General features: G+C 34.7%; 2 protein-coding genes across 3 annotated transcripts; one reads left to right on the top strand and one right to left on the bottom strand.

The window, feature by feature from the left end:
- Positions 1-208: 208 nt before the first annotated feature.
- LOC104088248 (cell division control protein 6 homolog B-like) lies at positions 209-6,939 on the top strand. Of its 2 annotated transcripts, XR_011409458.1 has the most exons (17): positions 209-493; positions 574-676; positions 958-1,184; positions 1,906-1,980; positions 2,057-2,166; positions 2,381-2,487; positions 2,614-2,673; positions 3,023-3,096; positions 4,008-4,058; positions 4,229-4,278; positions 4,707-4,842; positions 5,314-5,403; positions 5,986-6,048; positions 6,131-6,226; positions 6,336-6,425; positions 6,546-6,662; positions 6,745-6,939. XR_011409458.1 is itself a non-coding variant. In XM_009592894.4 (16 exons), exons 1-16 carry the CDS (start codon positions 356-358, stop codon positions 6,582-6,584), a joined length of 1,569 nt encoding a protein of 522 aa, XP_009591189.1. In that variant the 5' UTR covers positions 209-355; the 3' UTR covers positions 6,585-6,598. The 2 variants fall into 2 exon arrangements, 1 of the variants encoding a protein (XP_009591189.1); XM_009592894.4 differs by lacking the exon at positions 6,745-6,939 and having other exon boundaries at positions 2,963-3,096; positions 6,546-6,598.
- On the bottom strand, positions 6,924-10,590 carry LOC104088247 (beta-amyrin 28-monooxygenase). The gene is made up of 3 exons (XM_009592893.4): positions 9,542-10,590; positions 7,932-8,119; positions 6,924-7,392 (listed from the first exon to the last, which is right to left on the bottom strand). Exons 1-3 carry the CDS (start codon positions 10,500-10,502, stop codon positions 7,090-7,092), a joined length of 1,452 nt encoding a protein of 483 aa, XP_009591188.1. The 5' UTR covers positions 10,503-10,590; the 3' UTR covers positions 6,924-7,089.
- Positions 10,591-14,668: the final 4,078 nt, after the last annotated feature.

Raw genomic sequence — 14,668 nt, 5'->3', positions numbered from 1 at the left:
TTTTTAAAGGATAAAAAAAGCGCTAAATACCTTTATTTTTTTAATATAGTATAGATAATCATTTATTGGACGTAATTTCCTGATTCCGACACGAACCAACAAAAAATTGGGATTGCTTAAGAAAAAATGAAATGAAAACACACACACAAAAAAAAAAGGAAAAAAAAAAGGAGAGAGAATCAATGTTTCATGGCGGGAAATACAGTAGGGCGCCTCTCTAGCGGGAAAATGATACAATCTATGTACAAAATCTGACATACGTAAGTATAATATACTATACCATCATCTTCTGGATTCACAATCACTGCCCACAATTAGCCGTGATTCAACTCGCCTCACCGGTGGCAACAATCCAATGGCTGAGATCCAATTGTCTACTCCTCAGAAGCGCAAACTCAGATCCAATTCGACTCCTTCACCAATGCAAAGCTCTTGTGCGAAATGGAAATCTCCTCGTCGATGCGTCAAAGACTGCCCTAAGAGTCATGTAAAAGTAACTCTATATGTATTTAAAATGCATCTCCTCACTGGATTAGTAGATTCCTACTTTCTTATTCTTAATATTTTACTCAGATGCAGGGGAATTTTGGGGATAAAACAATAAATACGACCAAATCACCAGTGAAAAAGAGATTGTCGGAGAGTTTTCTTCAGAAGCCAATGTGGAATCCAAGAGGCAAGTTTTGATTGATTACTATTTTGATATTGCGTAATGAGATTTAAATTGATCGGGATGTGCAGAGGCGGGGTCATAATTTGGAGTTTATAGATTCGAGATTCTAGTGTTTAATTTACTGTGTTCTAAATTAATAATTTGTACTTATTTAATAGATATATTAAGACAAATATATGGTTTGGATTAAAGCTAATGCCTTGAGCCGAACCCATAACCTGTGTTCTAGTTCCGCCCCGGGGATGTTTAAGCTAAAGTTCATTTACTCCACAAATATTATGTAGATGTGGAGCAATTAAATGCGGTGAAGGAGGCATTGCATGTGTCTACTCCTCCAGCAACACCAACTGTGGTGTGTCGAGAAGTCAAGTACAATAGAATTTTGGATTTTTGCAAACAATCTGTGGAACAAGACAAGGCTGGGAGTTTGTATATATGTGGTTGCCCTGGCACTGGAAAGTCTTTGTCAATAGAGAAGGTCAAGGAGGTCCTGGTTGATTGGGCAAATGAGGTAAGTATATATATGTAGCTCGTCGTTTACTTGTTGGTTTGTGATGATCAAATCCAAGGGAAAAACATCCATGCATTGATAAATTTGCATTTGTTCCTTGCCCAAATCGTTAGCTGCTTTCATCTACAATGTCCATAATTTGTTGGCCTGAACTGGGCTAAAGTGCAGTCAAATTGCTAAACTCCCATCTTATAGTGCAATTGAAATCAGTAAAATTGAATGTATATGCTAGAAGTACTGGCGCATTAACAAAGCCTACCATGTTTAAATGAGGTAGGGATCATTTGGATTCTGACTACTAAGAAATTTCCATCATAATTTTAATAGGAAGTTGCTGTATAAAGTACTTTGGAAGAGGCAACTATTACGGTAGCTGAGCTTCTACCTTCGAATGGAAGCATCAAAATGCAGGAGTTGTGCATAATGTTACTTTTTGTCTTAAGTTGAAGTCGGTTGAACTAAACAGTTTCTTTTTCCTCACTCTTTCAATGGCCAAGAACTAGCTTGTTTTTGTTTATTATTTGGAAATTGTTGGATCTTCATTTCGTACGAGAAGCATTTGAAGGTTGGAATGTGTTGACTGATCTTGAATTAACTCGGTATATAAATTTTGCTTATGTAACTCTGATAGTTGTGTAGTAGGTAACCTATCCTTACTGGAGTCATCTTTCTAACTATTGTAATGGTTAGTTCTAACCAACATTTTATTTGCTCATTTCAGTCAGCTTTGCAGGCACCAGATTTGTTATCTCTCAGCTGCACTTCTCTGTCAAAAACTTCTGACATTTTTGGAAAGGTTCATTATCTTTAAACCTGATTCTGAAGCTGAATTATGCAATCTCCATATGCTTATGTTATGACCTTTTTGACAGATACTCGATAAAATTCAGCCACGGAGAAAAGCAAATGGTTCTATGTCACCTTTGCAGTATCTTCAGAAAATGTCATCTCAGAAGCAGCAGTCAACTGGGAGGAAGATGATGTGAGTACTGTATTAAATGTTTTATATTATTAGCACCTCAAAGATCCATTCTCTTTGCTTAACATGATTCTTTTGTAGTAGTATTTTTCAAGTCAAATTGCCTGACAATGTGAATTGCAATGAAGTAATTTTCACAAGATACAATTATTCTGTTTCTCATGCGGATTTTTCTTTTTGAAGGCTTTCTCTCTTTAACAAGCTAAATGCTCAACAGGTTGATAATCGTTGATGAGATGGATTATTTAATCACAAAAGACCGGACTGTGCTTCATGATCTGTTCATGCTAACTACGTTTCCTTTCTCCCGATTTATTCTGATTGGTAACACTTACTAGAAAGTCATCTTTCTATATTCATTAGAAATTCTAAGTATGACTACATTTTGAATTGAAAGAAGTAGCTGAATTTCTGTTAACCATTGCTCATTACTGTATTCTACTTTTACAGGAATTGCTAATGCCATTGACTTAGCTGATAGATTTCTTCCCAAGCTACAATCCTTGAACTGTGAGTATCTTTGTCCTTCATGTCCTATCATTTTCCAAATTCTTCTGTCTTGTTTAAGTGCATCTGATTTTGAAGAGAGTGCCCCAAAAGTCTCAATTTTTGGATTCAATTCTTAAACGAGGAGGATGAAATGTTGTTGTGTGTGACAATCTTTCTGATGTTTAAACATGTTGACACCAGCAAAATAGAGAGTGGAGCATTAACTTTCTTTGGTTGGGGATTCTTCCTTGATTTTCTGTAGTGAACGCCTGTTTACTAATTTCTCCTCTTCTGTGTAAAATTATGCTAGATAACCCATTCCATGTGGAAAGGAATATAATTTCTGACACATGGTGCTGTACTTTCCTAGGCAAGCCTGCAGTTATAACATATCGTGCATATTCTAAGGACCAAATCATTTCCATTCTTCAACAAAGATTAGAGGTAATTTGGTTGCTTCTATTTTCAAACTCTTGCTCTATCTATTTGCTGGATTCTGATCCCCACCATTTACTCTGTACTTAACAGTCAGTATTATCTCTTCATTTTGTCATGATAAAGTTAGGCTTATAGTAGATGCATTCAAACGATTTGAATAAAACTTGCAGAGGAAACAGTTTTAGGGGGTTAGGATACGAAGTCTCAGTCCATTATGTCTTTAATCAATGTCTTGGTACAATAGAATAATATTGTAGAATCTTTTGTTAGATCTCATCCATATTAATTTAGCACTTTTGAGCTAGTGACTTATTCTGGTGTCATTATCAACAGTCAGGAGTCTGCATGGAGAAACTTTATGTGATACATAAATTTACTGCACAACAGTAACTTGTGGACCATCAACTTTTGTGTATGTTTTAAAGTGTCAACTTTTTAAGTGTATGTTTTTCTCTGCCTTGAAAACATTTAGATGATCTTAAAGGTAGCAATACAATAAACAATTGCATAACAGTTAATATGTCCCAGACCCCTCGGGATAATACTAGGTTGTTGTATAACAGTTAATATATGAGTATCAGACAGGTCACTGTAATACACACAGTTTTTTTGTAAGCTACTGTAATACACTTAATCCATTAACCAATGAAATATAAGTAACTCACTAACTAGGTCAGATTTTGTTTTTTAGGAGTATTAACTAGGTTAGATTTTATAAGCTGGTTCAGCAACTAGCTGGAAATAAATCTAATGAATGACCAAGGTCTGGCTTTCAGGATTTCCCAGCCGACGTAATCAACGTACAAATTAACTGATCAACTTTAAATCAAAGCTATCTGCACAAATCATGGCTTCAGATCATTTTTCACGGCTTTATATTTAATGAGAGATTTTGTTTTATGTGTACCCTTGATCAGGCATTTCCTTACACTGTCTTCCAGCCTCAAGCATTGGAACTATGTGCCAGGGTAAGTCCATTAGAATCCGTATTTTACTCGATTGCATTTTCTTAACTTTCATTTAGATAGTGTTGTACTGCGAGTACCTTTGTGGTGATCCACTTGTCTACTCATAAACCTATGATGAAAGACTTATTTCAGAATATAGTGCACTTATATTAGTGCTTCTAATGTGGCAGAAAGTTGCTTCTACATCTGGAGACATGAGGAAGGCTCTCTCAGTTTGCAGGTTGGTGAATTTCCTTGCAAGTTTGACTGACCACAATTTGAGCAAATTTCCCGATTTGATATAATTTGTTGTCTTAGTAAATCTTAACTTATTTAATTGGATGAGATAGCATTGTATTCATGGAGCTATATGCTGCCCGTAGCTAAACCTGCAGGATTTTGCATTGACATACACGTATATACAGTATCCATCTGTATATTAGTCTGAGTTATTGGGGAAGAAGAGGGGTAGGAGAGTAATATAGACCATTTGATTTCTTATGGCTAATATGCTAAGGTACTCTTTAGCAGCTGATTTGTACCTACATGCACTTTGATACTTAAGTTTCCAGTGAGCATGTGATCTTATCTTAATCTTATATTTGTTAGAAGAGCTTCTTGTACTACTTTTTGAAGTAAACTTGTTTCCATTTTCATTATTGTTTTCAGGAGTGCAATAGAGATGTTAGAAGGTGAAATAAGAGATTCTATCTACAGCCTTCAGTTACCATCATTAAAGATGGGACTTTCTGATCAACAGAGAGGTGGTGCTTGTGATAAGTCGCCTATCCAAGAAAGTGGAGTTGTGAGTATTGATGTTATTTTTTCATCTTTTTATGCTATCAAGGTTTTCATTTGCTATTTGTGGATTTGTAAATTATGAGGGTCAGTTTGATTTTCATATATCAAGATGTCATCCTCAATTTTTTTTTATATATGATAAAAGTAGATAAGTTCACAAGAGTTCTTATGAGCAATCACTAGTAGGAGTTGCGTGCATTCTACTTGTGAAGATATTTTCTTGCTGGAACCTGCAATGCACTTGGTATACATGTATAACATTTTCATTGTTCAGTGAATGAGCTTATCAGCAATTTGTAATGTGGTGATGAGCAAATAGTAACGTTCTTTCATGATACGTTTGGCCCTCTAATTTTTCTAGTAATAAATCTTGAAATACTGTAATTTGAGGATCTTCTGAAGTCATTTTTCTTTTGTATCATGTGCTGCTATTTTTTTTTTAAACTTGTGTAAAACTTGGAACTCCTTTTAACAGGTCAGGGTTGACCATGTGGCTATTGCTTTATCAAAGGCATATAGATCTCCGGTAGTCGATACCATTCAATCGCTTCCACAACATCAACAGGTAAAGTCGTGTTTGTATCCACTATGAGACATTCTTGAGTTACTTAGACATATCTTCACATTAGTTAGATAGAAGAATTTTGGAGTTTACTTTCTTTCCATATTGTAGTCATCTTTTAGTATCTAGTTAGTGGAAGAAGCAATTTAGGTCCCTTGATCTAAAACTGGAAAACATTTGCTACTGCATCGTGGTAAGAATACACTCCTTCCCATGAAAAGGCAACTAGACTATCATGGTGTCTATGCAACCACCAAACAGCTCCACCCAAAAAAATAATAAAGAGAAGAGAATAAAAATTCAATGACGAAAGAGGAAACAAATTGGTTATGAACTCTAAGATCATAGGAAAATTTTAGCGGCTTTATTTTTGTGGTATAAGGAAGCATACAAGTTTTTGGTGTGGAAAAAAAGACCAGACTCTAGTATTTTGGTAATTTGCATCTCTGTTAATGCTCAAAAGACCTGCTCAATAAAGCAACACTTCTGTGAGGTTCCCTATGTTGTTATATAGCAATATAGCATAAAGAAAGCACACCCTTCAATGCCAGATGGTAACAGCATATAATTGGTATTCTGCTGCAGATTATACTATGTTCTGCTTTGAAGCTATTCAGGGGGAAGAAAAAGGATGCGACTATAGGGGAGGTAATTTTTGTTCTTTTTTAGCTGCGAGAATTAGTAATACAAGGAAATACATGGGGCAAGACATATCTGTATTCTGTTGCAGCTGAATATCTCATACGTTGATGTCTGTAAATCGACTTTAATCCCACCTGTTGGAATCATGGAGCTCTCAAACATGTGCAGAGTGCTAGGTGACCAGGTAACATACTGAAAAGGGATCATTAGCAAACATTTTTTTTCTGCCGCTCTTTTCATGAGTTCTCAATTAAGAGGAAGAAGCATGACACAAGGTGATAACTAAAACGCAGGGGATTCTAAAGGTAGGGCAAGCGCGAGAAGATAAATTAAGAAGAGTAACGCTAAAGATAGATGAAGCAGTTATCACCTTTGCATTGCAGGTAAAGAAGCTATTTCTTTGTGCTCTCGCTTCTACTCTTATTTTATAGGCTTGTGGTTAGAGTTCATATTCTTTCATGAATAAAGTTATGCACTAGTAATGTGACAAAATTTTGGAGCAGGGAATACGTTTATTTCGAAATTATCTTCAACAATTGTGATGGGCGACATACAAGATTACGTATACCTATTTACACATCTCAACGCTATAAATATCAAATTCATGTCCAGCATTTAAGGTAAATTCATTTACTTGAATTTCTTTAGAAGCTAATGTTTGAAGGAGATATATTTGACTCATCTTCTTTTCCTGACTAACAGATATCGACCTGAAAAAAGCAGATCTATTATACAAAATAGCTCTAATTATAGTTAAACTAGTGTAATCTTTGTACGTACGCAATTTGATATAATACCATTTCTCGATGAAACTAGTCCTTGATTTGGCACTTTATCAAACTTGGTACTCGTTAGTCATCACAATTAAACCACAATACAACTCAGAGAAATGATTTCATAACCTTATTACGCAATTCATGGAATACAACATTAACTATATATGGGTCACATATTTAGAAGTGTCTTAACAATAAGTGACAAAACCAATCAACATAAGGAGAAACAACTACGTATAAAAGCAAAGTTATATTCTGGCAATCTTGTTTATCATGCCTTGTTGTGAGGATAGAGCTTGACCGGAAGTCCCTTCGCTGGAATCGGCATCGGATTGACGACGATCTTCTCGTCGGGAATGATTTTTTCCCACTTAAACCTCTTAACAAGATGGTGCATAAAAACAAGTATTTCTAAACGAGCATATTCTTTTCCAGGGCACATCCTAGGTCCACCTCCAAAGGGTACAAATGTGTATGGTGCAGGTCCTCTTCCTTCAAATCTTGAAGGGTCGAATTTTAGAGGTTCTGGAAATACTTCTGGATTTCTGTGTGTAGAATTTGCACTCCAGTATATCTGCAATAAGTTTTCAATAATGCACAAAGAAAAGTTAGTCTCCAATCTTCTTTTTCTGCTTTGGTGATATTAATTGCTTATTTTATTTATTTATTATTCCCTCTCCTTCAATTAGTTTATGTCTCTTTAGTTCGTTTTAAAAAAAATGTCACGTTCCAGTATATAGTAACTTTCTAATTTCAATATTCTCATTTTACTCTTAAATGACACTTATAGGAATGACCAACTAGGGGCGGAGCTATAGTTATCATTACAGGTTCGGTTCGGTAAAATCCTGTGTTTGTGATATAAAAGTCCACTTAATAATATGTCCAAATAATTTATTCATAACCCAGTAAGCAAACCTTTCTAGAATTCAACCAGATTCATAAACTCAAAAATTTGTCTCCGCCTCTAAACATGACATGTTTAATACCATAGAGTTTTAAGGATATTTTGGTGTTGTTATATACACCTTTAGTTTACGACCGTATGACATCTTAAATTTTTGTATCAGTCAAACTAAGAAACATAAAATCCAATGAATTTCTTTTTCTTACCTTCCATCCTTTTGGAATGGAGAAACCATTGAAAGTGAAGTCAACTAGGGCTTCCCTAAAAGCACCTTGGAGGGGTGGAGCAAGTCTTAAAACTTCACAGGCCACATTCCACGAATATCTCATCTTTTGAATGTCTTCCCAATTCAATAATTCTCCTTTAGCCTTTGATTTTGCTATCTCCATTTGTTCTATTTTGATCATATACAAAAAAAGAAAAAAAAGAAAGAAAAAACATAACCAATTTAAATTACTATTTCTTTTAGAAGCAACTGCAAGAACTGTTAGGAATAAATAAAGTTACATGTAATAAATTTTTAAATAATTTATAATGTAAAATATATTTTACGCTAATTTACAGAACTAAACTTAAACTCATATGTTAAATCTTAAATAATTTACTTTACTCAAGATAGTAAAAGTTAACGACATACAATTGAAACACGTTGATATACATCTATGAAAGTCAATTAACCCAAATAGCCCTCCACACAACCGTTTAAACTAAAAATAGCCGGTGAATATATAATATGTGTATAATTTATGTATTATGTATATAATTAATGTAAAAATTATATATATGGCTAGAAAAATAAACAATGAATATGAACGGTCCTTTGTGTAAAGATCCCAAGAAAAACTTTGTTTCTTTTTTAGGGAATTGGTAAAACAACAATATTCTATGATTTAGCTAATTAATTAATAGGAAATAATTTAACTTGTTCATGCGCTCACAAACTCGAAAGGGAAAGAAAATAAAATTTTCTATTTTTTCTGGTTATCTTATCTTCGTTATCAAATGTCCAAAAGGAAAAGAGAGAATATTTTTTGTAAGAGAAAAATAAACGTTCTCCCCATTTAAAAGAAATGACATTTTGAGTGAGTAGGCGATTTTTCCAATGAAAAGTCGTCTTTTTTAAATTCTAAAAGTCAAAGGTCTGGTAGTGTTCCTAAACTAAGTGCAAATTTTGGTAAAATTCTACTTCTGGCTAATTATTGCGCTCAGTCAAGTCCGCGAGAATGTTATACGGAAATAATTTAAAATAATATGCACTAATAGCTAGGAGTATAAATTTTCTTCACATTATCATTGCATTAAACACATTCAAAAAAGGCATTATTAAGTTATAAACACTGATAGTATAATTTTTTAAAAATGATTAGTACAGTTTATCCCAATTATAGTAGGACACCTTCGTGCACAGAGTATCCGACATTTACGTAGGGTCCGAAGAAAGACTGTACCTTAGGGGTGTGATATAGCCAGTCTACCCTAATTAGGATAGTGTGACGTAGACAGTGGCTGAGCCAAAATTTTCATTAAGGAGAGTCAAAATATAAAGAAATAAACTCACCAGAAGTCAAGGGGTGTCATTGTATAGTATATATACATATTTTTAAAAAAATTACCGATCAATATTGTAATTTTACGACGAAGGGGTGTCACACCTTGGGTGCATGTGGCTCCGCCACTGGACGTACGTAAACAATCTACCCTAATTATAGCAGGTTAATTATAATTACATTAAATTATAAATGACCTGATTGTATAAATAATTTTTAAATGATCAGTGCGAAATATGTACACAATGAAGAGTCAGAGCTTAGGTTACCTTTGTAAACTCCTTCATAGATCTCAGGAAGCTCAGCAAGATACTTGACAATAAAAGCACAAGCAGAACTAGCAGTGTCATGTCCACCAATCAACAACCCTAATATCTTATCAGCAATATCCAATTCATGCATAAACTTCCCATTTTCATCACTTGTCAATAGCATATGTGACAATATATCTTGATTTGGCAATGCTTTTCCCTCAGCCAAATCAATCTTCCTTTGCTTTATAATTGCCACAAGTTCCTTTCTAATAAAATTGGAGGCCTTAATAGCACGATTAAATGGTGTACCAGGTAAATCTATAGGAATAGAAATTAAACCCGAAGCCAAAACATCAAAAGGATCAGCAAGTTTAGCTACATGATTAGAATCTTCTACACTTACAAATAATCGACATGCTAACCAAAAAGTGTAACGTTTTGCTAGAGGGAAAACAAAAACTTGTTCTTGATTTTCCCATGATTTAAAATGGCGTTGCGCGATATCATCCATGATTCCAATGTAACGTTGTAACGCCTCGGGTTTAAGGAAATTAGGAAGCATTTTTCTCATTTTAATAGCTTCTTCTTTTGAAGAAGTTTGTGTTGAAGATGGGAAAATTTTGTCAACTGAACTTGGCCACCAAGCTTGGACTAATTTATTTTCATTGGAAAACAAGAATTTATTTCCAGAATCACCACAAAAAACAGCTGCTTTTTCACCTAAAAGATGAGTTTTAAACACATTGGAAGAGTACTTGGAAATTCTATCAAAGATAAATTTTTCAGGATGACCTTTCCAACCAGTGGAGAGAAACTCGAGGCTTTCTCCGATCACCGGCCAGCCGGACTTGCCCGGAGGAAGTTGGCCGGAGAAGGTGGATTTGTTCTTATTATTGTTGAAGAGAAAGAGGAAGAGGAAGGAGAGGGAGACTAAAAGAATAAAGAGGCAAAGAAGAGAGACATAGAACAACTCCATGTCTTTTGGTATGTTGAGAATTAATTCTTTTGTTACTTAGAGAATTCGGGAAATGCTCTTGGTGTGACTTTGTTTGAGTTTGGTTTTTGTGTTAAAGCTAAAGCATATATATAGGCATGTATACATTGTGAGGTAATTGACAATTTGACATATTGTGCAGACAATATGGCAAGGAACATTCTTTAATTTGTCTCATCTTTATTTTTGGCTTATTCCTTTTTTTTTTTCTTCTTCTTCTTAAACTTTGATGTTATTTTGGATTTTGCTTTAATACCTTGATAATATAAAAGAATTTATATTGTCATTTTATTTTAATATATTATAATATGTAACTTGCCTGATTTCTAGACTACTAAGTCTAATTTTCATGAACAATTATTTGTAGTTATCATATTAGGTGATTGATAGTGTAACAATCCTTTCCGGAAAAACGTTACTCTTTTATTTTTCGGGGTAGGTGAAGGGGGAGGGAGTGTGTAAATACAAATTCCTTCCCCTCTCTCTGTGCGTGTGGTTGGCTATGTTTTAATTTTTGATATGCCCCATTTTGTCAAATTGTATCGAAAATGCATAATAGAAAATTAAGCCTCGAAAATATGAAATTATAAAGATAAATTTGAATCTTGCGATTAAATCAGCTAAATAAGTTGCGTTGTTAAATTAGGCAAGCACTTTGAAGTCATCAGCTTTGATGCTTTAAAACCTAACTTTGGATAAAGTTAAAATAAGTGCTTCTGAGGCAGAAATTAGGAAATTCGTTGATGTAGATACAAATCCATGTAAAACAGGGTTGGGTATCTTAGGACTTAGAGTATTTCTTTAATACAGCAGAAACATTTTATGGTAGTGTATTTTTACCAGCTTCTTTTTACTTTGCCAACATATAGCAAACTTAAGAATACAGTAAAGAAGTTTGTAATATTCTAAGCGGAATTTAGAGAGAAATAAAGTTTAATTTTTTGGAGTTAAGATAATGTTTCTTGATTTTTCTATAAAATATATGTCCTTACCACTCTATTCTGTTAATGGTATATACTCATGAAATAATAAATAGTCAAACTGAAGATCTTATTTTAGGTAAATGGGCAACTCCTAACTTTAGTCAAATGAGAAATAGGTAAATTATCAAATATATACCCGGACTATTCAATATAGAGAAAATATACCATTGAAAATAGCACGGGCTAGTCAGTTTACGGATTGGTAATTGAAAAATAATCAACGTTTGTAAAGTCACTGAAAAGTAGCCACTATTTTACTGAAATACGAAAAATTCCAGCATAATATGCGTGATTATAGAGCTCTTGAGCATATTATGTTGGAACTCCAGCACACGGAAAGTTCCAGCATAATATGGTAGATTATGGAGTTCCTTCACATGAACTTCCCGCATATTATGATGGAACTCCAGCACATTATGAAATTCCAGCACATTATGCTGGAAGCTCATATGTGAAAAATTCGAACTCCAGCATAATATTTCTAGATTTTTAAGGGTGTTTTTGTTCAGATTTTATTTTTACATGAAAAAGTGGCTAAATTTCGATTACTTTTGAAATTGTGACTATTATTCAATTACCATTTGTAAATATGTCTATTTTTTATTTTTTAAAAAATAACATGAGCTATCCATTTTTCGGACTGGTAATCGAAAAATAGCCAGCATTTGCAAAGTTGTTGAAAAATAGCCACTGTTTTGCTGAAATATAGAAAGTTCCAGCATAATATGCGGAATTATGGAGTTCTTGCGTATAAACTTTCAGCATATTATGTTGGAACTCCAGTACACGGAAAGTTCCAGCATAATATGCAGGATTATGAAGCTTCTGCATATAACTTCCAACATATTATGATGGAACTTCAGCACATTATAAAATTTCAGCATATTATGCTCGAAGCTCATATGTAAAATATTTGACCCAACATATTATGTTGGAATATTTTCGAATTTTAAGAGTGTTTTTGTTCATATTTTATCTTTACATTAAAAGTGACTAAATTTCGATGACTTTTGAAACTTGGCTATTTTTCAATTACCAGTTGTAAATATGGCTATTTCTGATTTTTGCCTTATATCATCCGTAACTGACCTATTTGTACCTATCGTTACACAAATGGCTCGAATATGCCCTTTTCGGCAAATGTCTGGCTATTATGTGGAACACAAGCCCTACTTCTTCGACCGATTGTGTGCATTAGATCTCAGGTTCTCTATTGCACTCCCTAAATAAGGTTCCTTTTATCTTTTCTTCACTTGTATGCTATCAGTCATTGAGGAATACTTAGACTTAGAGGGTGGTCCCTCTTTCTCGCGTAAAAGCGATCAAAATTCGAACGCGCCGTATTTTACTAGGAAGGATCGAACCCTCAGAACGAATCTACAGGGATATCATCTTCTTTTTTCAGATCTTCCAATCTTTTTACAGTTATAGTTCACTGTGCCCGCTCGAATGTACCACTAGATAACAAGCCTTAATAAGAACACGATCTACTAAAATTGAAACAATGATTCTCATATGTTATATAGATCCCAAGCTAGCCAACTGTAACAACCCGACTTGTCGTTTTAAGTATTAGCGCCTTATTCAGCGACTTAAAGTCACGAGCAACTTTGTGATGTGTATTATGACTTTCGAGTGTAGTCGAGTTTGGTTTTCGGATGATTCGGGATTTAATTAAAAGAACAATTCTTATTTTTTAAGCTTAAATAAAAAGAGTTGACTAGAGTTGACTTATGTGTAAATGACCCAGAATAGAGTTGACTAGAGTTTACACATAGCTCTGTATGGTGATTTTGGACTTAGGAGCGTGCCAGAAAAATTATTTGGAAGTCCGTAGTTCAATTAGGCTTGAAATGGCTAAAATAAAAACTTAAGTTTGGAAGTTTAACCGGGGAGTTGAATTTTTAATATCGGGGTCGAAATCCGATTCTAGAAAATTAAATATGTCTGTTATGTCATTTATGACTTGTGTGCAATATTTGAGGTCAATCAGACTTGATTTGATAGGTTTCGGCATCGAATGTAGAACTTAGAATTTCTTAGTGTCATTAAGCTTGGATTGGGGTATGATTCGTGATTTTAGCATTTATTGATGTGATTTGAAGTTTTGACTAAGTTCGTATGATGTTTTAGGACTTGTTGGTGTAGTTGGCTGAGGTCCCGAGGGCTTCGGGTGAGTTTCGGATGGTTAACAGATTGAAATTTGGACATAGAACAAAGCTGGAAACCTTCTGTCATCTGATGCAACCGCACCTGCAGAAGTGGATCGCAGGTGCGAGCTTGCAGAAGCAAGAATGGGAGAGCAGAAGCGGAAAAGGGAGAGTGGATCAGTGGCCGAAGGTGCGGAGGAAAAGTCCGCATCTGCGTGACCGCAGATGCGCACGAGGGACCGCAGAAGCGAACTGCTTCTCGCAGAAGCGGTCATTTAATCGCTGAAGCAGGAGGTAGGGGGACCTTGGCAAACCACAAGAGCGGTAGATATTCCACAAAAGCGGAACCGCAAATGCGGTTAAATGTTCCGTAGAAGCGAAAACACTGGACATGCTACAAAAATAGAAGGGTCCGACATTTTTGCTATTTTGGAGTTTAAACACACAGATTTAGGCAATTTTTCAGAGAGAATTCACGGGAAAACTTGAGGTATGTCACTTGTGATAATTGTTAGTCAATAATATTGGATTATTATTGAGTATTTCGACTACATTACAAATTTTTGAGGTGAAATTAGAGGATTTGGGCCTAGAGATTTCAAAATAAGAATTTGAGATTTGGAGGTCAAGTTGATACCAGAATTTAGAAATTTTGGTATGGTTAGACTCATGGATGAACGTACGTTCATATTTTGTAACTTTTGTCGGGTTCCGAGACGTGGGCCCCGCGAGCGATATTTGAGTTAAGATTTGGATTTTGTTGAAAAATTAGTATTTTCATATGGAATTAATTTCAATAATTTGTATTGACTGAATCAAATTAATTATGTCTAGATACGAGGATTTCGGAGGCAATTCGCGAGGCAAAGGCACAACGGAGTAAAGAATTTTACGGTTTGATGTAAGTATCATTCCTAATCTTGTGTGGGGGAATTTTTCCTTAGGCATTGAGTCTTATATGAAAATTGTGTGATTAAAAATCATGTACGCGAGGTGACGAGTACGTACTTGGTTT

Source organism: Nicotiana tomentosiformis, chromosome 7, assembly GCF_000390325.3.
Source record: "Nicotiana tomentosiformis chromosome 7, ASM39032v3, whole genome shotgun sequence".
Taxonomy (NCBI): domain Eukaryota; kingdom Viridiplantae; phylum Streptophyta; class Magnoliopsida; order Solanales; family Solanaceae; genus Nicotiana; species Nicotiana tomentosiformis.
This window is presented reverse-complemented; position numbering and strand designations above follow the sequence as displayed.